At 49.2% G+C, this 23133-nt stretch overlaps 1 protein-coding gene across 5 annotated transcripts in view; it reads right to left on the bottom strand.

Moving 5' to 3' along the window:
* Positions 1 to 23133, bottom strand: part of OPCML (opioid binding protein/cell adhesion molecule like) — a 994952-nt gene that overhangs the window by 236299 nt on the left and 735520 nt on the right. Inside the window, exon 1 of one of the 5 annotated variants that reach the window (XM_063943624.1) lies at positions 11841 to 11887. The exons of the other annotated variants lie outside the window; for them this stretch is intronic. Within the exon in view, the coding sequence (XP_063799694.1) occupies positions 11841 to 11863 (23 nt within the window). The 5' untranslated portion in view covers positions 11864 to 11887. Of the gene's footprint in view, positions 1 to 11840; positions 11888 to 23133 lie in introns of those variants that run through there. 5 annotated transcript variants of the gene reach the window in all.

The following is a 23133-nucleotide window of genomic DNA, read 5'->3' as shown; positions in this document are numbered from 1 at the left end:
GTGTGCCCTCCTCACCACTGCAGAGGCCCATCCTCTCCCCTCACAGCCTAGTGCACCCTCCTCACCACCTAGAGCCCCACCCTCTCCCTTCACAGCCTAGTGCACCCTCCTCAACACCTACAGAGCCCCATCCTCTCCCCACAGCCTAATGCACCCTCATCACCTACAGAGCATCATTCAATCCCCTCACAGCCTAGTGCACCCTTCTCACCACCTGCAGAGCCCCATCCTCTCCCTTCACTGCCTAGTGCACCTTCCTCACAACCTACAGACCACTATCCACTCCTCCCACAGCCAAGTGCACCCTCCTCACCACCTGCAGAGCCCCATTCACTCTCCCCACAGCTGGGTGCATCCTCCTCACCACCTGCAGTGCCCCATCCTCTCACCTCACAGCCTACTGCGCCGTCCTCGCCACCTGCAAAGCCCCATCCTCTCCCCTACAGCCTAGTGCACCCTCCTCACCACCTGCAGAACTTCATCCTCTCACCGCCTAGTGCATCCTCCTCACCACCTGTAAAGCCTCATTCACTCCACCAACAACCTAGTGCACCCTCCTCACCACCTGCAGAGCCTCATCCACTCCTCCCACAGCCTAGTACACCCTGCTCACCACCTACAGTGCCCCATCCTCCCCCCCACAACCTAGTGCAATCTCCTCACCTCCTGCAGAGCCTCACCTACTCCTCCCACAGCCAGGTGCACCCTTCTCATCACCTGCAGAGCTCCATACTCTCCCCCACAACCTAGTGCACCCTCCTTCACCACCTGCAGAGCCCCTTCCACTTCTCCCACAGCCTAGTGCACCCTCCTCACCACCTGCAGAGCCCCATTCACTCTCACCACCTGCAGAGCCACATACTCTCCCCTCACAACCTGCAGAGCCCAATCCACTCCTCCCACAGCCAGGTGCACCCTCCTCACCAACTGCAGAGCTCCATACTCTCCCCCACAACCTAGTACACCCTCCTCACCACCTGCAGAGCCCCATCCACTCCTCCCACAGCCAAGTGCACCCTCCTCACCACCTGCAGAGCCTCATCCTCTCCTCTTACCGCCTAATGCATCCTCCTCACCACCTGTAAAGCCTCATCCACTCCACCAACAACTTACTGCACCCTCCTCACCACCTGCAGAGCCTCATCCACTCCTCCCACAGCCTAGTACACCCTCCATATCACCTACAGAGCAGCATCCACTCCCCTCACAGCCTAGTGCACCCTTCTCACCCCCTCCAGAGCCCCATCCTCTCCCTTTACTGCCTAGTGCACCCTCCTCAACTGAAGAGCCCCATCCTCTCCCCTCACAGCCTAGTGCGCCGTCCTCACCACCTGCAGAGCCCCATACTCTCCCCTCACAGCCTAGTGCACCATTCTCACCACCTGCAGAGCCCCATCCTCTCCCTTCACTGCCTAGTGCACCCTCCTCACCACCTGCAGAGCCCCTTCCACTTCTCCCACGGCCTACTGCACCCTTCTCACCACCTGAAGAGCCCCATTCACTCTCCTCACCACCTGCAGAGCCCCATACTCTCCCCTCACAACCTAGTGCAACCTCATCACCACCTGCAGAGCCTCTTCCTCTCCTCCCACAGCCTAGAACACCCTCCTTACCACCTACAGAGCTCCACACTCTCCCCCACAACCTAGTGCAAGCTCCTCACCACCTGCAGAGCCCCATCCTCTCCTCCCACAGCCAGGTGCACACTCCTCATCACCTGCAGAGCTCCATACTCTCCCCCACAACCTAGTGCATCCTCCTCCCCACCTGCAGAGTCCCATCCACTTCTCCCACAGCCTAGTGCACCCTCCTCACCACCTACAGAGCCCCATTCACTCTCCTCACCACCTGCAGAACCCCATACTCTCCCCTCACAACTTAGTGCACCCTCCTCACCACCTGCAGAGCCCCATCCACTCCTCCCACAGCCAGGTGCACCCTCCTCACCACCTGCAGAGCTCCATACTCTCCCCCACAACCTAGTGCACCCTCCTCACCACCTGCAGAGCCCCATCCACTCCTCCCACAGCCAGGTGCACCCTCCTCACCACCTGCAGAGCCCCATCATCTCCCCTCACAGCCTAATACACCATCCTCACCACCAGCAGAGCACCATCCACTCCTCCCAAAGCCTAGTGCACTCTCCTCACCACCTGCAGAGCCTCATCCTCAGCTCTTACCGCCTAGTGCATCCTCCTCACCACCTACAGAGCCAAATCCACTCCTCCCACAGCCAGGTGCACCCTCCCCACCACCTGCAAAGCCCCATCCTCAGCTCTTACCGCCTAGTGCATCCTCCTCACCACCTGCAGAGCCAAATCCACTCCTCCCACAGCCAGATGCACCCTCCCCACCACCTGCAAAGCCCCATCCTCAGCTCTTACCGCCTAGTGCATCCTCCTCACCACCTGCAGAGCCAAATCCACTCCTCCCACAGCCAGGTGCACCTTCCTCACCACCTGCAAAGCCCCATCCTCTCCCCTCACAGCCTAGTGCATCCTCCTCACCACCTGCAGAGCCCCATCTAATCCCCTCACAGCCTAGTGCACCGTCCTCACCATCAGCAGAACACCATCCACTCCTCCCACAGTCTAGTGCACTCTCCTCACCACCTGCAGAGCCTCATCCTCTCCTCTTACCGCCAAGTGCATCCTCCTCACCACCTGTAAAGCCTCATCCCCTCCACCAACAACTTAGTGCACCCTTCTCACCACCTGCAGAGCCCCATTCACTCTTCCCACAGCCGGGTGCACCCTCCTCACCACCTGCAGAGCCCCATACTCTCTCCCCCAACCTAGTGCACCCTCCTCACCACCGGCAGATCCCCATACTCTCCCCCCATAGCCTAGTGCATCCTCCTCAACACATGCAAAGCCCCATCCTCTCCCCTCACAGCCTAGTGTGCCGTCCTCATGACCGCAGAGCTCCATCCTCTCCCCTCACAGCCTAGTGCACCCTCCTCACCACCGCAGAGCCCCACCCTCTCCCTTCACAGCCTAGTGCACCCTCCACAACACCTACAGAGCCCCATCCTCTCCCCACACAGCCTAATGCACCCTCATCACCTACAGAGCATCATCCAATCCTCTCACAGCCTAGTGCACCCTTCTCACCACCTGCAGAGCCCCATCCTCTCCCTTCACTGCCTAGTGCACCTTCCTCACTACCTACAGACCCCTATCCACTCCTCCCACAGCCTAGTGCACCCTCCTCACCACCTGCAGAGTCCCATCCTCTCACCTCACAGCCTACTGCGCCGTCCTCGCCACCTGCAAAGCCCCATCCTCTCCCCTACAGCCTTATGCACCCTCCTCACCACCTGCAGAGCTTCGTCCTCTCCTCTCACCGCCTAGTGCATCCTCCTCACCACCTGTAAAGCCTCATCCACTCCACCAACAACCTAGTGCACCCTCCTCACCACCTGCAGAGCCTCATCCACTCCTCCTACAGCCTAGTACACCCTCCTTACCACCTACAGAGCCCCATCCTCTCCCTTCACTGCCTAGTGCACCTTCCTCACTACCTACAGACCCCTATCCACTCCTCCCACAGCCTAGTGCACCCTCCTCACCACCTGCAGAGCCCCATCCTCTCACCTCACAGCCTACTGCGCCGTCCTCGCCACCTGCAAAGCCCCATCCTCTCCTCTACAGCCTTATGCACCCTCCTCACCACTTGCAGAGCTTCGTCCTCTCCTCTCACCGCCTAGTGCATCCTCCTCACCACCTGTAAAGCCTCATCCACTCAACCAACAACCTAGTGCACCCTCCTCACCACCTGCAGAGCCTCATCCACTCCTCCTACAGCCTAGTACACCCTCCTTACCACCTACAGAGCCCCATCCTCTCCCTTCACAGCCTAGTGTAACTTTCTCACCACCTGCAGAGCCCCATTCACTCTTCCTACAGCTGGGTGCACCCTCCTCACCACCTGCAGAGCCCCATACTCTCTCCCCCAACCTAGTGCACCCTCCTCACCACCGGCAGAGCCCCATCCTCTCCCCCCACAGCCTAGTGCACCCTCCTCAACACATGCAAAGCCCCATCCTCTCCCCTCACAGCCTAGTGTGCCGTCCTCACCACCGCAGAGCCCCATCCTCTCCCTTCACAACCAAGTGCGCCCTTCTCACCACCTGCAGAGCCCCATCCTTTCCCTTCACAGCCTACTGCACCCTCCTCACCACCAGCAGAGCCCCATCCTCTCAATTCACAGCCTATTGCACCATCCACACCACTGCTTCAAACAGCCTAACGCACCCTCTGCACCACTTAGAGCCCCATCCACTCCTCCCACAGCCTAGTGCACCCTCCCCACTACTGCAGAGCCTCATCCTCCCCTCCATCTGCAGCCCAGTGTCCCTGGAAAGTACTCAGGTGGGTGACTGTGCAGTAAAATAGGTAGCTGAAATATGCCCCTTTCAGACTGCCGGAGGCGGGTTGCACACGGGAGCTCCCAGCGTGCACCCCACCTCAGGCGCCCACTGCCGCTGACTGCAACCCAACATATTGCTGGGTTGGTGACGTCAGCGGTGCTGCGGCGGGGGCGTCACTTGGAGATCATATGATCTCCAAGCGACGCCCGTACATAGAGAGTGAACAACTCTGTATTTCAACCCTGGCACCTTTCAGACCGCACATGAACACGGGTTATGCGCGTTCACAAGCCAATAACCAGTGTTCAGAGGTGGCGGTCTGAAAGGGGTATAAGAAAGCTCATACAAAGCTCTAAGACCCAGCATTGTCCCTTTATGTACTACAGGTTGAGTATCCCTTATCCAAAATGCTTGGGACCAGAAGTAATTTGGATATGGGATTTTTCCGTATTTTGGAATAATTGCATACCATAATGAGATATCATGGGGATGGGAGCCAAGTCTAAGTACAGAATGCATTAATGTTTCATATATACCTTATACACACAGCATGAAGGCAATTTTAGCCAATATTTTTTAATAACTTTGTGCATTAAACAAAGTGTGTGTACATTCACACAATTCATTTATGTTTCATATACAACTTATACACACAGCCTGAAGGTCATTTAATACAATATTTTATATTTTAATAACTTTGTGTAGTAAACCAAGTTTGTGTACATAGGGGGTAATTCCAAGTTGATCGCAGCAGGAAATTTTTTAGCAGTTGGGCAAAACCATGTGCACTGCAGGGGAGGCAGATATAACATGTGCAGAGAGAGATAGATTTGGGTGTGGTAAGTTCAATCTGCAATCTAAATTGCAGTGTAAAAATAAAGCAGCCAGTATTTACCCTGCACAGAAACAAAATAACCCACCCAAATCTAACTCTCTCTGCAAATGTTATATCTGGCCCCCTGCAGTGCACATGGTTTTGCCCAACTGCTAAAAAATATCCTGCTGCGATCAACTTGGAATTACCCCCATTGAGCCACCAGAAAACAAAGGTTTCACTATCGCACTCAAAAAAGTCAGTATTTCGGAATATTTGGATATGGGATACTCAACCTGTATCATGTTCCGTGAGTGCAAACACACATGACAGATTCAGCATCTATGTCCTCTGCATCCCATATAACTACAATCCTGCCCCAATATTCCACAGCTCCGAGGTGACAGAGCCAGGTGTCATCACACATTACAGGTATACAGTGAATACAGGTGACAAGACAACAAGCAGGCTCTGTGCACACACTGTTCCACATTAACATTCAGTGGAAGCAATTGCCTGGCATTAAAAACAGCAGTCAGTACTTCAGGCTCCTCTTCCATTTGAAATATAACCTGCGCACTTGGATATATTGCTTCTGCACTCATACATTTCAAACAAATGTGAAATATGCATTTGACAAAAATAGCTCTCCTCATAGACAATTCCCAGCCACAGAACCGGGGTAAGCGCTGCCTAGCGTCACTTGAAAACAACACTTTATTAAAGCACCAGATTGTTTTCCGTCCTGCAACCAATTCCACTTAGATTACCTTCACACCGGCAATTTGCACTTTCTTATTTCAAATTAGCCACACTGTCATTTACTGCTTGAATCCCCATCTATTTATAAGTGCAAGGCTGAAGAATACAAATTAATAGCACGATTACCCCTGCTTGGAGAAGCAGTAATGTATGTAATGTGCAATATTGTGTGAGGATGACAGTCGGGAGATTGTGTTGTCTTGGGCCAAGTACCCAGAGAAATGCTTGTAGTTTGCTATGAACATATCAGAATGTGTTTTCCAAATGATTTACAAACCCTGTAATTATGCTAAAATAATTATTGCTAATGTAGATGCAAATGTAAAATCCAATAACAACATTTCAGTTCAGACTGATATTAGGGAGAGTTGTATGAAGATAAAGCCCCGGAACCGGCAGATAGACACAGTGTCATTATAGGATAACTGTGCGATACGGGTTCCAGGACCTATTCTCCTGAGTGACTGAGGGTAGCTATTCACTACTGCCCAGATGCCACATATGGTGGTAGCTGGTGACCGAGGGCATTGGCACTTAGCTGCTGATGGGTCCACAGACCAAGATTTGCCCTTTTCCAATGTAAATGTCACATATCAAGCATTTAAGTGGCATTTTCATTCAGCTGAATGGGCGACACCGAGCTGGAAATATTGTAGCTCTAACGTAGGTCATCTCGCACCTTCCTTACCACATTATCACACGCCCTGTCATATGCACCTTCCTTACCACATTATCACACGCCCTGTCACATGCACCTTCCTTACCACATTATCACACGCCCTGTGACATGCACCTTCCTTACCACATTATCACACGCCCTGTCACATGCACCTTCCTTACCACATTATCACACGCCCTGTCACATGCACCTTCCTTACCACATTATCACACGCCCTGTCACATGCACCTTCCTTACCACATTATCACACGCCCTGTGACCTACACCTTCCTTACCACATTATCACACGCCCTGTCACATGCACCTTCCTTACCACATTATCACACGCCCTGTGACATGCACCTTCCTTACCACATTATCACACGCCCTGTGACATGCACCTTCCTTACCACATTATCACACGCCCTGTCACATGCACCTTCCTTACCACATTATCACACGCCCTGTGACATGCACCTTCCTTACCACATTATCACACGCCCTATCACATGCACCTTCCTTACCACATTATCACACGCCCTGTGACCTACACCTTCCTTACCACATTATCACATGCCCTGTGACCTACACCTTCCTTACCACATTATCACACGTCCTATGACATATACCTTCCTTACCACGTCACACGCCATGTGACATGCACCTTCCTTACCACATTATCACACGTCCTATGACATATACCTTCCTTACCACGTCACACGCCATGTGACATGCACCTTCCTTACCACATTATCACACGCCCTGTCACATGCACCTTCCTTACCACATTATCACACGCCCTGTGACCTACACCTTCCTTACCACATTATCACACGTCCTGTGACATACACCTTCCTTACCACATTATCACACACCCTGTGACCCTACACCTTCCTTACCACATTATCACACGCCCTATCACATGCACCTTCCTTACCACATTATCACACGCCCTGTGACCTACACCTTCCTTACCACATTATCACACGTCCTATGACATATACCTTCCTTACCACGTCACACGCCATGTGACATACACCTTCCTTACCACATTATCACACGCCCTGTCACATGCACCTTCCTTACCACATCACACGCCCTGTGACATACACCTTCCTTACCACATTATCACACGCCCTGTGACCCTACACCTTCCTTACCACATTATCACACGCCCTATCACATGCACCTTCCTTACCACATTATCACACGCCCTGTCACATGCACCTTCCTTACCACATTATCACACCACTTGTGACATGCACCTTCCTTACCACATTATCACACGCCCTGTCACATGCACCTTCCTTACCACATTATCACACGCCCTGTCACATGCACCTTCCTTACCACATTATCACACGCCCTGTCACATGCACCTTCCTTACCACATTATCACACGCCCTGTGACATGCACCTTCCTTACCACATTATCACACGCCCTGTGACCTGCACCTTCCCTACCACATTATCACACGCCCTATCACATGCACCTTCCTTACCACATTATCACACGCCCTGTCACATGCACCTTCCTTACCACATTATCACACGCCCTGTCACATGCACCTTCCTTACCACATTATCACACGCCCTGTCACATGCACCTTCCTTACCACATTATCACACGCCCTGTCACATGCACCTTCCTTACCACGTCACACGCCATGTGACATACACCTTCCTTACCACATTATCACACGCCCTGTCACATGCACCTTCCTTACCACATTATCACACGCCCTGTCACATGCACCTTCCTTACCACATTATCACACGCCCTGTCACATGCACCTTCCTTACCACATTATCACACGCCCTGTCACATGCACCTTCCTTACCACATCACACGCCATGTGACATACACCTTCCTTACCACATTATCACACGCCCTGTGACCCTACACCTTCCTTACCACATTATCACACGCCCTATCACATGCACCTTCCTTACCACATTATCACACGCCCTGTCACATGCACCTTCCTTACCACATTATCACACGCCCTGTCACATGCACCTTCCTTACCACATTATCACACGCCCTGTGACATGCACCTTCCTTACCACATTATCACACGCCCTGTCACATGCACCTTCCTTACCACATTATCACACGCCCTGTCACATGCACCTTCCTTACCACATTATCACACGCCCTGTCACATGCACCTTCCTTACCACATTATCACACGCCCTGTGACCTACACCTTCCTTACCACATTATCACACGCCCTGTCACATGCACCTTCCTTACCACATTATCACACGCCCTGTGACATGCACCTTCCTTACCACATTATCACACGCCCTGTGACATGCACCTTCCTTACCACATTATCACACGCCCTGTCACATGCACCTTCCTTACCACATTATCACACGCCCTGTGACATGCACCTTCCTTACCACATTATCACACGCCCTATCACATGCACCTTCCTTACCACATTATCACACGCCCTGTGACCTACACCTTCCTTACCACATTATCACATGCCCTGTGACCTACACCTTCCTTACCACATTATCACACGTCCTATGACATATACCTTCCTTACCACGTCACACGCCATGTGACATGCACCTTCCTTACCACATTATCACACGTCCTATGACATATACCTTCCTTACCACGTCACACGCCATGTGACATGCACCTTCCTTACCACATTATCACACGCCCTGTCACATGCACCTTCCTTACCACATTATCACACGCCCTGTGACCTACACCTTCCTTACCACATTATCACACGTCCTGTGACATACACCTTCCTTACCACATTATCACACACCCTGTGACCCTACACCTTCCTTACCACATTATCACACGCCCTATCACATGCACCTTCCTTACCACATTATCACACGCCCTGTGACCTACACCTTCCTTACCACATTATCACACGTCCTATGACATATACCTTCCTTACCACGTCACACGCCATGTGACATACACCTTCCTTACCACATTATCACACGCCCTGTCACATGCACCTTCCTTACCACATCACACGCCCTGTGACATACACCTTCCTTACCACATTATCACACGCCCTGTGACCCTACACCTTCCTTACCACATTATCACACGCCCTATCACATGCACCTTCCTTACCACATTATCACACGCCCTGTCACATGCACCTTCCTTACCACATTATCACACCACTTGTGACATGCACCTTCCTTACCACATTATCACACGCCCTGTCACATGCACCTTCCTTACCACATTATCACACGCCCTGTCACATGCACCTTCCTTACCACATTATCACACGCCCTGTCACATGCACCTTCCTTACCACATTATCACACGCCCTGTGACATGCACCTTCCTTACCACATTATCACACGCCCTGTGACCTGCACCTTCCCTACCACATTATCACACGCCCTATCACATGCACCTTCCTTACCACATTATCACACGCCCTGTCACATGCACCTTCCTTACCACATTATCACACGCCCTGTCACATGCACCTTCCTTACCACATTATCACACGCCCTGTCACATGCACCTTCCTTACCACATTATCACACGCCCTGTCACATGCACCTTCCTTACCACGTCACACGCCATGTGACATACACCTTCCTTACCACATTATCACACGCCCTGTCACATGCACCTTCCTTACCACATTATCACACGCCCTGTCACATGCACCTTCCTTACCACATTATCACACGCCCTGTCACATGCACCTTCCTTACCACATTATCACACGCCCTGTCACATGCACCTTCCTTACCACATCACACGCCATGTGACATACACCTTCCTTACCACATTATCACACGCCCTGTGACCCTACACCTTCCTTACCACATTATCACACGCCCTATCACATGCACCTTCCTTACCACATTATCACACGCCGTCACATGCACCTTCCTTACCACATTATCACACGCCCTGTCACATGCACCTTCCTTACCACATTATCACACGCCCTGTCACATGCACCTTCCTTACCACGTCACACGCCATGTGACATACACCTTCCTTACCACATTATCACACGCCCTGTCACATGCACCTTCCTTACCACATCACACGCCATGTGACATACACCTTCCTTACCACATTATCACACGCCCTGTGACCCTACACCTTCCTTACCACATTATCACACGCCCTATCACATGCACCTTCCTTACCACATTATCACACGCCCTGTCACATGCACCTTCCTTACCACATTATCACACGCCCTGTCACATGCACCTTCCTTACCACATTATCACACGCCCTGTGACATACACCTTCCTTACCACATTATCACACGCCCTGTGACCCTACACCTTCCTTACCACATTATCACACGCCCTATCACATGCACCTTCCTTACCACATTATCACACGCCCTGTCACATGCACCTTCCTTACCACATTATCACACCACTTGTGACATACACCTTCCTTACCACATTATCACACGCCCTGTGACATGCACCTTCCTTACCACATTATCACACGCCCTATCACATGCACCTTCCCTACCACATTATCACACGCCCTGTCACATGCACCTTCCTTACCACATTATCACACGCCCTGTCACATGCACCTTCCTTACCACACGCCCTGTCACATGCACCTTCCCTACCACATTATCACACCACCTGTGACATACACCTTCCTTACCACATTATCACACGCCCTGTGACCTACACCTTCCTTACCACATTATCACACGCCCTATCACATGCACCTTCCCTACCACATTATCACACCACCTGTGACATACACCTTCCTTACCACATTATCACACCACCTGTGACATACACCTTCCTTACCACATTATCACACGCCCTGTGACCTACACCTTCCCTACCACATTATCACACCACTTGTGACATGCACCTTCCCTACCACATTATCACACCACCTGTGACATGCACCTTCCCTACCACATTATCACACCACCTGTGACATGCACCTTCCTTACCACATTATCACACCACCTGTGACATGCACCTTCCCTACCACATTATCACACCACCTGTGACATGCACCTTCCTTACCACATTATCACACCACCTGTGACATGCACCTTCCTTACCACATTATCACACGCCCTGTGACATGCACCTTCCCTACCGCATTATCACACCACCTGTGACATGCACCTTCCTTACCACATTATCACACCACCTGTGACATGCACCTTCCCTACCACATTATCACATGATCTATCCATGACAAACACTGTGCTTACCACATATGACATATCCGTGACATGCACCTTGGTTACTGTATTATCACATGACCTATGCATGGGATACATGGTCACAATATTATTACATGATCTATCTATAGCACCAACATTGCTTACTACATTATCACATAATCTATCTGTGGCATGAACATTGATGTCTATATTACCTCTTGACCTATCTGTGGCACACACATTGTTTTCCACGTTACCACAAGTGTTATCCATGGAATTGCCTACTACAGTATATTATCACATATTCTGGGGTTTATTCATGAAGCACTGAAAAGAGCGGAGAAGTGAGCCCATGGAGAAGTTGCCCCTGGCGACCAATCAGCATTGAAGTAACATTTATAATTTGCATATTATAAAATTATACAGAGCAGCTGATTGGTTGCCATGGGCAACTTCTTCACTGGCTCACTTCTCCACTCTTATTACTGCTTCATGAATAGACCTATCCGTAAGACCAACATTGCTGAGCACATTACCACATAAACATTCCATTCCGGGGCATGCATTATCACATGACATATCCAGGGCAAACACTCTTCTTACCATATTACTATGTGACCTATACGGGGCACTGCATTAGCTCATCGCATCATTGCATGTCATATCCAGGGCATGCACATTGTTTCCCACATTATTACATGACCACTATGGATAATATATTGCCTACCACATTATTACATGACCACTATGGATAATGTAATGCCTACCACATTATTACATGGCCAGTGTCTGTGTTGGCAGTCATATATAAGAAATAAGGCACAATGACTGATACCCTAAATCAGAGGTAACTATGCAACCTAGGAGTCAATATATCAAAGGGCCCGGGGCCCTATTACTAGGGAAACAATGTGTAACTGTGGTGAAGGCGATACTACAGTTATAGTCACGCTCAGCTTTGCGCATGTATCGCGGTATAGCTGGTGCCACTAGTGTACATGTGAGTAAATATTCCTGCACTCCCGGCAGACGACATACAGTAGATTGCACGCACCACACTGTTGTGCTCTGCCAGGATAGCACTTTCCCTTCCCTCAAACTGCGGCCCAGAAATCTGATTGTAAGCAGATCGCTGTAAAGTACAGAGCGGTTTCTGTGCAGACTGCGGAGCATGTTCATCATACATTTTACTAGCTGTATCATCCTTTGCTAAATGGGAACCACGTGTTTTTCATGTCATGTTTTACACGTCTGTGCTCAATGCAAAAGCTGATTTGAGGCTGGAGAGAGGCGGCACTAACTGCCTAATCTATTACGTCTCCCCACCGTACAGTATTTCCTTTCACAAACAAACAATAAATCTATTGCCGACATGAAAGTCTGTTTAGAAGCTCACTCATTAGTAGTGGGTATGGTTAAATTGCTGTCACACTGAATAAAATATATATTGTACTAAAGCCTTGGAGAGTGATAAAGCGAAGAGAGAAAAAGTACCAGACAATCCACTCCTAACTGCCAAGTGTTTGAAAAAATGACAGTTAGGAGCTGATTGGCTGGAACTTTATCTCTCTCTCTACTTTATCACTACCCATGCTCCACCCAAAGAGTGTGCGTAGCTCCACGCATGGCCATGTCTAAGCTTAAATGCTTGTTGCTAAATATTTCTATATAACATCAGTAGGAACATATTTAGGGAGATTTTGCAATTACTGGTACTAACTTTGCTGCCTGCAATACTGGATTTCTTATTTACATCTGTCATATGTCTTTTCTTCTCTCTGAGCACATCACACATGATAAATGTGATGCCTATGCAATAACTTCCAAATGCAATTTAACCTCTTGGTATAAAACTAATTTGATCACTTTTTTTTGTGTTATCCTTGTGTGTTTAACTAAAGATTACTAATAACCATAGGCGTGCGCAGCACATTTTATTAGGGGGTGCACCGTTGGAGGGGCGTGTCTAGCACCATCTATTGACGGTCAACGCAATATAAAATATCCACCCTTGTACCAATCCTAATAAAGCAGATACATTGTCAGATGTTGTGGTGTGCACCAAACAAACAGCCCTGATGGCACTCACTGCAATTACACTGCTCCTCATCAGCCTGGTCTGGCTCCCCCTCTCTTTCCCCTGCAAGCTGCAGTCACTCACTGACAGTCGCAGACTAGTACTGCTGCTGCTGGAAAAACGAGTGACGTGTCAATGTTGCTGCCGGCCGCCTGCCAGTATTGAATTTGTCTTCCTAAGAGGAACGCTGGCTGCATGCTGATCCTCATCAGTGGCTGGCGTTGGCATAGCATAGAAGGAGAGAGGTGGGTGTGACAGGTGGGCATGCGAGCAGCATGACGTAATCACATCACGCTATGTTTGTACATGGAGGTGGAGCCGGGAGTTTGAAAGCCGGTGGCAGTGGCACCCTTGATTAACCCAGGTGTCCGGTCAGTAATGCAGTTTCTGACAGGGTGCAACGCTCGGCGATCGCTGCATCAGGCATGTGAGATTGGGGTGCCAGACATTAGGGGGTGCCTGTGCGCACCAGGCACCCCCCCTGCGCACACCTATGCTAATAACACATTCCACAGCTGACACACACTAGCAACAGCAGCAGATGATGTTGAGAAAAGAAGACCTAGATTACAGGGATCAGACAAGATGTTTTCTCTACTGTCAGGAGTCCTACAAGGTTTTGCTGATAGTCAACAGCACTGGTTGAGCCTGGACAGCGGTCATGCTAGTGACTGCAGAAAATCGCCGTCCTTGCCAAGAAACTCCTTAGTGGAACCCTGGCTGCAGTGAAGAATCCAAAGAATCAGGAGATTTGTTTTATAATGCAGGGCAGCGGGAGATAAGATCTTAAAACGGGAGAATTCCCCGCAGGACCTAGGAGTGTAGACTAATATGTAAGAAATACAGGTAAGAACCTCAATTTAGGCAGTACGGTCATAGAGATTAGGTTTTCATCTAGCTTTCTGGCTCACATTTGGCTCCCCTCTCTGATACACCAGTCCCTGCATTACAATAACTAATTGCAGGCGGACATTGGGGATACGCAATCCTTTTCTGATGTTATATATTACGTGATATACATTGGTCATGTCTCATCCTTATTCCCTTCGGTCCATGACGTTAGCAGCCTGTTCTGGTCCATTGCGCTGGGCGAGATCGCTTTCGGAGACAAGGGAGATTGCTGCCAGCATTACCAACTCAATGTTACTATGAAGAACTTTAATTAACCTTAATAACCTCAGAGAATTAAAAAATTGCTACTTCAGCGCAGATGAGTAGATAGGAGTAATTAATTATAACATACAGTAACCAGCCTCTGCGTGGCCTTTACATTACAGCGCATTTCACTGTGTAACGAGGGACGTACTCAGCTCTGTGTCACCGGGAAGAAGCTAATTATTATTATAGGAACAGAGAATCTGATGGATAAAAATGGTCCATACTTCTATCTAGTCTGTAGCTTTATGCATGTGTGTGTGTGTGTGTGTGTGTGTGTGTGTGTGTGTGTGTGTGTGTGTGTGTGTGTGTGCGTGTGCGTTCTGTCTAAAACTATCTGTCCCAGTCCTAACAATGGCATGTTGTGATTTAATTTGTCCCATGCACCGGGTGGAAGGACACTTGGAGCTCCCTAGTCCAATGTTTCTTCATGTAGGGAGCGGGCAGCCTCGGTGGAGGCTGCTGCTGTTCCGTCATTATCAGAGTGGATGTATCACAGTCCACGCTAAGCAACACTCCGTTCAAAAGGACTATACGCTAATGTAACCATGATTGCAGCGATAAAGCAGATTTCTTTTTCTGCTGCTTATTGCGGTGATGACACAATAAATCAATCACTTATTGGGCCTAATTCTGAGTTGATCGCAGCAGCAAATTTGTTAGCAGTTGGGCAAAACCATGTGCGCTAACATGTGCAGAGAGAGTTAGATTTGGGTGGGGTGTATTCAAACTGAAATCTAAATTGCAGTGTAAAAATAAAGCAGCCAGTATTTACCCTGCACAGAAACAATATAACTCACCCAAATCTAACTCTCTCTGCACATGTTATATCTGCCCCAACTGCAGTACATATGGTTTTGCCCAACTGCTAACAAACTTGCTGCTGCGATCAACTCAGAATTACCCCCATTGTCACAATGTAACAAGAACCTAGGCAGTGGGGAGATACAAGGCGTGCTGCTTATTTCAGGTGTGTGAGCCGGCTTTCCCATGTCCAGTTGTCCAGAAAACTCAGAATTATGAATTCCTTATGGAAAGTCCAATAAAGCCAAGTCCACCTTCCATACGCAATCTGTTAGAGAAGCTGAGAGGGACCAGAACTGTTCCTCTTTGTATAAAGATAAGTACAGGAAGAGCAACACTAATGGCCGGGGCTTGCTTGGTCCATTTTGCGGAACTTGCTATACTGTGATTTCAGCCAGCTGCGTCAGTATCTCCGCCAGCTGCATCAGTATCTCAGCCAGCTGCGTCAGTATCTCAGCCAGCTGCGTCAGTATCTCAGCCAGCGCCTTCTGTGTTTGCTAGCTCACGGCTCCCACTAGAACAGTTTTACAGACAGGCTGATTTGCATTTTTCGTTCTGACTATGATGAAAATGTAACTGGCTGTCAGTCACGCTATTGTCATGTGATGCCAAAAATATCTCCTGTCAATCAAAACAAGATCAGAAGCATGTAACAGAAAGACTGACATTTGCATATATCCCAGCCCCCTGCTCCCGGTCCTCCAGCCGATGTGATTCCAGTAGCAGCTCAGAGAAGGGGCATGAAGGGAAATTGGATGGGAGAAGTAAGGATAAATATCTGGCACCTTCTGGTTTAGAGCATCCGTTGAATGTAAAACCATATGTTGGCCTGAATGTAAAGGTTGCAGACTTGTGGCCGAACTATGGGGGGGCAATGCATATGTGCGTCGGACAACAACAACGGGGATCGCCAGTCAGCGATGGGATGGTGCGAAAAATCCGTCTGCATGGGCGTTCACAAGGTGATTGACAGGAGGAGGTTGTTTGTGGGTGGTAACTGACCATTTTCTGGAAGTGTTCGGGAAAACACAGGCATCCCCAAGCGTTATCAGGGAGGGCGTCTGACGTCAGCTCTGGGCCCGATCAGCCTGATTTAAGTGCACTGCAGGAGTAAGTCCTGGGCTGCGCACACACTGCACACACAGAATTTTAGCAGCTCGGCGTACACATAGCATTGCACACTTACACGGTGAAAATACACTCCTCCTGGAGGCGGCGACTATCTGATCGCAGGACAGCAAAATACGCAGCCCAGCGATTAGATCTGAGTGACCTCCTATGTCTGCTCACAGGACATCGTGGCCAATTTATGACAGAGATAGGAAAGATTCTCTAATGCTAATTTGATAAGAAAAGTCTACCAGCGCCAAACACAGAAGGCGCCGGCTAAGGTCTGTCCGTGGGAGGAAAGCCAGGCCTAGGCTTCCAGTTCTATTTCCCTAGAAATGAACTTAATATTGAAAATAATAAAAATAATATGTTATAAAATATCTAAAAGAAAACATATTTTTAATAACAAGGTCTTTTATTTCTTTACCATCTACCCTCCACCGGACGGCAGTACTTGTACCACCACTATTCTTGTTAAATTAACTGCTGTAGAGCTTCTCCGATGTCCACGCCAAAGATAATCAGCGGTAGCCTTTGATAAATAGATACAAACCCTATCGACACGTTTCCTGGGGAAATGCCTGTAAAACAGCTTCAAGACACGCCCTATAGTGACTGCAGTTTGATACTGTCTAATCTCCTCCCTTATCCCCTCTGACCCGCTGGTACAAATGCTGGTTATACAGTACATGACCAATGTGATACCTGGCAGGTAACCATCCTATGGCACTGATTCTGAGTCACATGACCAGTGGCAGGCAGCGGCGGAAGCCTGGCTTACTATCTTATGTGACTGCGAGAGTCCCTAAGGCTAATGTGGGAAGCCGCGCTGCTCACTGGGGGTCATTCTGACCCGTTCGCTCGCTGCTGTTTATCGCAGCCGAGCGAATGGGTCTCTACTGCCCGTGCGCATGCCAGGCGGCCGAAGGCCGTAGCAGGGCAGCGGTCGTCTCTGCCTGATTGACAGGCAGAGACGATCGCTGGGCAGGAGGGGGCGGAATGGCGGTGTTTGGCCGCCGTTTCGTAGGCGCGGTCCTGACAATGCAGGCGTAGCCAGACCGAACAGGGGGTGGGCCGCAGCGGCTACGTGATGTCACACGCAGCGGCTGCGGCAAACAACTCCTGGCCAGCCGCAGGAGCTGCGCTGGCCAGGATTTACTCCTGAAATAAAAAAGCATCGCCGCTGTAACATGCGGGACGGACTAGCCCTGTGCTGGGCGTCCCCCCGCATGTCAGAGAAGATGATCGTAGCTGTGCTAAATTTAGCACAGCTACGATCAACTCGGAATGACCCCCACTGTCTTTACAGCAGCCCCCGGAACCGGTAACTGTAGTAACGGCACTTGTACTAGTCCCATACACAAGTCTCAGTATTGCATGGCGCAATAGATACATGGCCACTATCCTCCTATAAGACCGTTCCGTGCTCTCACATTATTGCCACCCTGAAACACCCAATTGCACAAAAAGACAGAACCAGCCAAGATGGATCCAACGCCGAATGCCACGGACATAGACAAAAATGTGTAAATCGCATCTGCGCATGAGCCGTGGAAAAACTCACCATTTGCACCTGTGCACAGAGATCCGTCCGACCCAGAATCAGACCCTTAGCCAAACAGCTTATTCCCTGGGTAATGTATTTCCTTTTCATTAATCTGTGGACGCGTTCTTCCATTCACCCTCTGAAAAAGTGTCTGGGACTCAAGGTCGACAGCAATTAGGACGACACCAATTGGTCGACACACTTTAGGTCGACATCTGAAATAGGTCGACATGGACAAAAGGTTGACATGAGTTTTTAATGTTTTTTCGGTGTAGTTTTCTCCGTAATGTGACCAGGAACCCCAATTAGTGCACCGCTTCGCTCGCCATGTTTCGGGCAAGGTGCCTCTCTCCGCTACCATGCGCTCAGCACAGGTTACCGTTCCCAATTGTAGTCTACGAGGATCGTAAAGTATGAAAAAGTAAAAAAAAAACGAAGAAAAAAAATGTGAAAAACTCATGTCGACCTTTTGACCTATTCCAAGTGTCGACCTAAGTGGTGTCGACCTTTTGTCCGGATACCCTGAAAAACACATTCTCAGTCCCAGTTAGAATCCAGGCCTCTGACAACAAAGCACTCTCTTCCTTTAGACTGACACAGAAGGGTTAACAGCACCATTCATAACGCTGGGCGAGTGGGTTAATGTAGCGGAAACGACGAGCGCTGTAAGATCTGGGGACGTTTAACTCTGTTTACTTTGTGTTTCAATGTCTTTGGCCTTCTGCACTGTATTCCGGAGCGGCTCCATTTACCAATTAAAGAGTTAATGTTGTGGAAATCGGCTAAGACGTGTATGGCGGTGTGGCTGTGAATGGTAACAGTGAGGACGGGTGGAACATGACCTGGGTGGATAATGTACCGTGAGCCTGATTCAGAGTGGTACACGATGTCAATGTCGGGCGCAGTGGAGGAATTATCTGCCACTGCGCACGCTACAAAGCCGCACTGGGTATGTGCAGCCATTGATTACCGCTAGCGCATCCACACAGGATTCATTTGCAAAATGAGTGACAGATTGTACGTATTCAGGGGAGGTAACGAGGGGTGGGTGGAGAAAAGCAGATGTATCGGGACTATTTTCTGGGCGTGCCAACGTCGCTGGCAACTGGAGAGCCCTCGGTGTCTTAGGAGAACCGCTCCGAGACTCACTCAGAAGCGCGGTGGTCAACTGATATGCCTCCAATGTCGGAGACACTAGCAGTGGGCGTCTCTATGCAGAAAACGGCATCTGAGTCATTGGCATACTTTCAGGATGGCACAGCGACTGAAATTTCCACACATGTCTGAATCAGGCCCTGTGTGCAGTATTTTGGGGGCATCAGACACACACACACACACACACACACACACACACACACACACACACACACACACACATATGTTGTGTTACTGAGAGGTGAAATGTGCCAAGGACTCCTGGAGGGAATGGAAGCTTTGGCCTCCTCTCGCCAGCTGTTAGGGGGGGTGCTGAGGAGGGAGGAAAGAGGGACAGCCGCATCGTTAAACGGTGCAGACTGTTGGGCGTGCTCTCTGCGCTGCCTCTGTTACTTCCCATAGCCCGCGTGCACTAGGACCAAGCGGCTTTACGGAGACGCAACCTTCAACGTTGGCACAAGTGCGGCCTCCCTGACGCTTCTTTCCCCGCTGTCCATAATGACTGACATGCCCCTGAGTACCTCCCTCAATATGACAGTGTATAAACCCCATTAATACACTGTGTAATAACTATTCCACTGCCACCACTAAATATGTCCTCACAGTGAGTCTGTACATAACCCAAAAATGCTCCCCCATCTCGCTTAGTCTAACCCCTGCCTCCCCTCCTAACTGTGCCACTATGTGGGGTGAGGGTTAGGCTGCGGGAGGAGGGGAAGGTTAGGGTTAGGTTGCGGGCAGGAAGGGGGGGCGCAACTGACCAGAGTATTTACTGCTCCGTACTTGACCTGTCTCAGTACCGGTATAGTCACTGAGGGGTGTGTGTATTGCTGTGTATGACGGGGAGTATACCTGTACTCATTACCTGTCACATACGAGCAGTGGAGTCAGATAAAGGCTGCATTTGCTGCTCTTTGATGTAAGTCTTGTGGAATCGGCGGCAGACGGGTGAATGGAGAGGATCTCACAGTCCAGCAGATGAAGAATCTTCTCCATACTCCGCAATCTGGCTCTGTCTGATGATTTATCCTGTCTCCCACTCATATAACCCCCCCACCCACCCACCCAGTTGGCTCTAACTCAAGATGAACTCACTTTTATCTTTTATTCCAACTCAAATTGATTTTCGTCTTGTCCAGATCTCTTCAAATTATCACATTTTCTCTTCTCCTGATGGTTTTTTTTTTATTTAAAATTTCCCAAGGGTTTCTCTGCTTTATGAATCCTTGCTGGGCCCCTTCTGCTGAGAAACAAAACACTACAGAGAATCCTATGGAAAGCATGCAGCCGCAAAGGAGAGAGAGACGCCACATAAATATGACATGTACAACGCGGTACGACGTCTGTACATGATGTGTCTAGGATTGCAGTCAGGGCCAATTTACACAGATGAATAATTCACAATGATTTCAGGGAAATGTTTTTCTCAGGAACGTCAAGAACTCCAGTAAGTCGTCATTGCTCTGCGCAGAAGCCTCGCAACTCACAGGCTCCGTGTTGTAGCCTTGGACTAGTCATTAAATAACAAATAAGTGTCAAGAGTCACTTGGGGAACATAAAGCCTGTAGACTGTACTAAACGCGATCACAAGTGTCAGATTTAGAGGGTAATAGAATACGACCTTAAACATACAACTACGGCTTATACTACTCATCGCCACATAAATTACTGTGTAAAAGGGTAGCCCGCCATGCTTTCTTCCAGCTTATATTGGATCTATTGGGTAAAATGAGATAAAAAAAAACAAACAAAAAAAAAACCAAACAAAAAAAACTTATCTTCTGCTGCACAATACAACACTCCATCTCCTGAGCGCACCCTTCCAATCATGCTGACCCACTGTCATTCTGTGTTCTTTAATGTTCCCTTTATGGTCCATGAAAATACTCTTTCCTACCCCAGCTAACACTATTGGCCACCACCTCTTCTTATTCCAGGGGTAAATTTACTAACGCTTCCTAAGACAGACAAGTGGAGGTGTGGCCTATAGCTACCAATCAGATTCGGTCAATCATTTTTTAGAATGCAATAGAGAAATGATAGCTGGAATCAGATTGGCTGCTATGGGCACGACCTTACTTTACATTTTCAAGCTTTGGTAAATCTACCTCCAGGATTCACTGGTATCTCCATAAACATAAACATATCTCCATAAGTCTGTGGGCCTTATGTAACAAACTTCCAGATGCGATTCTAGCCCGCATTTTTAAAGCACTAATAATTCAAAAGGCAAAACCCAGCTTTAAAAATACGGGAAACTCATCGGAATTTATTCCGTAAAGGGGATCAGTACTAAATGCCGCCGGTTGGAATCCCGGCGGTCGAAATACCGACGCCGGAATCCCGACCACACAATCCCGACAGGGGTGGTGAGCGGAACGCAGCCCCTTGCGGGGCTCGCTTCGCTCGCCACGCTGCGGGCACGGTGCCTCGCTACGCTCGGCACACTATTATATTCTCCCTCTATGGGTGTCGTGGACACCCACGGAGGGAGAATATGTCGGGATTGTGGCGGTCGGGATTCCGGCGTCGGTATTTCGACCGCGGGATTCCGGCCGGCGGCATCTTGACCGCATCCCCCGTAAAGCACTATACACAGTATGTGGCCCTATATACAGTATGTGGCCCTTTTTGCGCATTTTCCACATTTATAAATTACATGAGTTAAAATGTAAAATTGAAGCCTTCCAATGATTCAAAGTTCCTACATCAAAGACGGGTCACCAAGGTCGCCCTAGGAGCTATTTACCAAGGTCCCAGAATGGGGTGTGGTATTATAGATAGACAGTGTCTAGTTAGACAATCAATAGACAGACACCACATGTTTGACAGTCAAAAGGTCGACAGGGTTAAAAGGTTGACATGAAAATGGTCGACATAAAAAAAGGTAGACACCATTTTTTTTTTTCTTTTTGGGGGGTTTTATGCATAGTTTTGTCATCTGGAACCCCCAATTGTAGAAAGGCCTCGCCCGCCACGCTTTGGGCTTGGTGGCACGCTGCACTCGCCACAAGATTTATAACCAACTCTGTGCCGACATGGATAGAGAAGGTATAAAAAAGTCCAAAAACTTGTAAAATTTAAAAAATAAATAGTGTCTACCATTTTTGTGTCGACCATTTTCATGTCGACCTTTTGACCCTGCCAACCTAATGTCTGACTAGCATATGGTGTCTATCTATTGACTGTCTAACTAGACACTGTCTATCATCCGGATACCCCCAGAATGCCAGGGGCTAGAAATGTCGTTTTATAAGCTGCCTATTATTGTATCACTCCAAGCTCATTGCTGATTGCTTCTGGGTTACAATAAAGAATAATAGGATGATGCGGAATAAGTACACACAAAGGCGCAGATGCACACACCCGCAGACGGGCACACATCTGGCACAGCTCCCTTCCTCTGACGGCGTAACCGAGGAGTGAAGGGGCATTCTGGCATGGCCAAGCACCTCATGCAGAGCTGCAGGTCTCTTGCACCTTGTAGACACAGT

This window comes from Pseudophryne corroboree, chromosome 10 (assembly GCF_028390025.1).
Source record: "Pseudophryne corroboree isolate aPseCor3 chromosome 10, aPseCor3.hap2, whole genome shotgun sequence".
NCBI classification, from domain to species: Eukaryota; Metazoa; Chordata; class Amphibia; order Anura; family Myobatrachidae; genus Pseudophryne; species Pseudophryne corroboree.
Note: the sequence above shows the minus strand (reverse complement) of the source record. Positions and strands in the feature narration are given on the sequence as shown.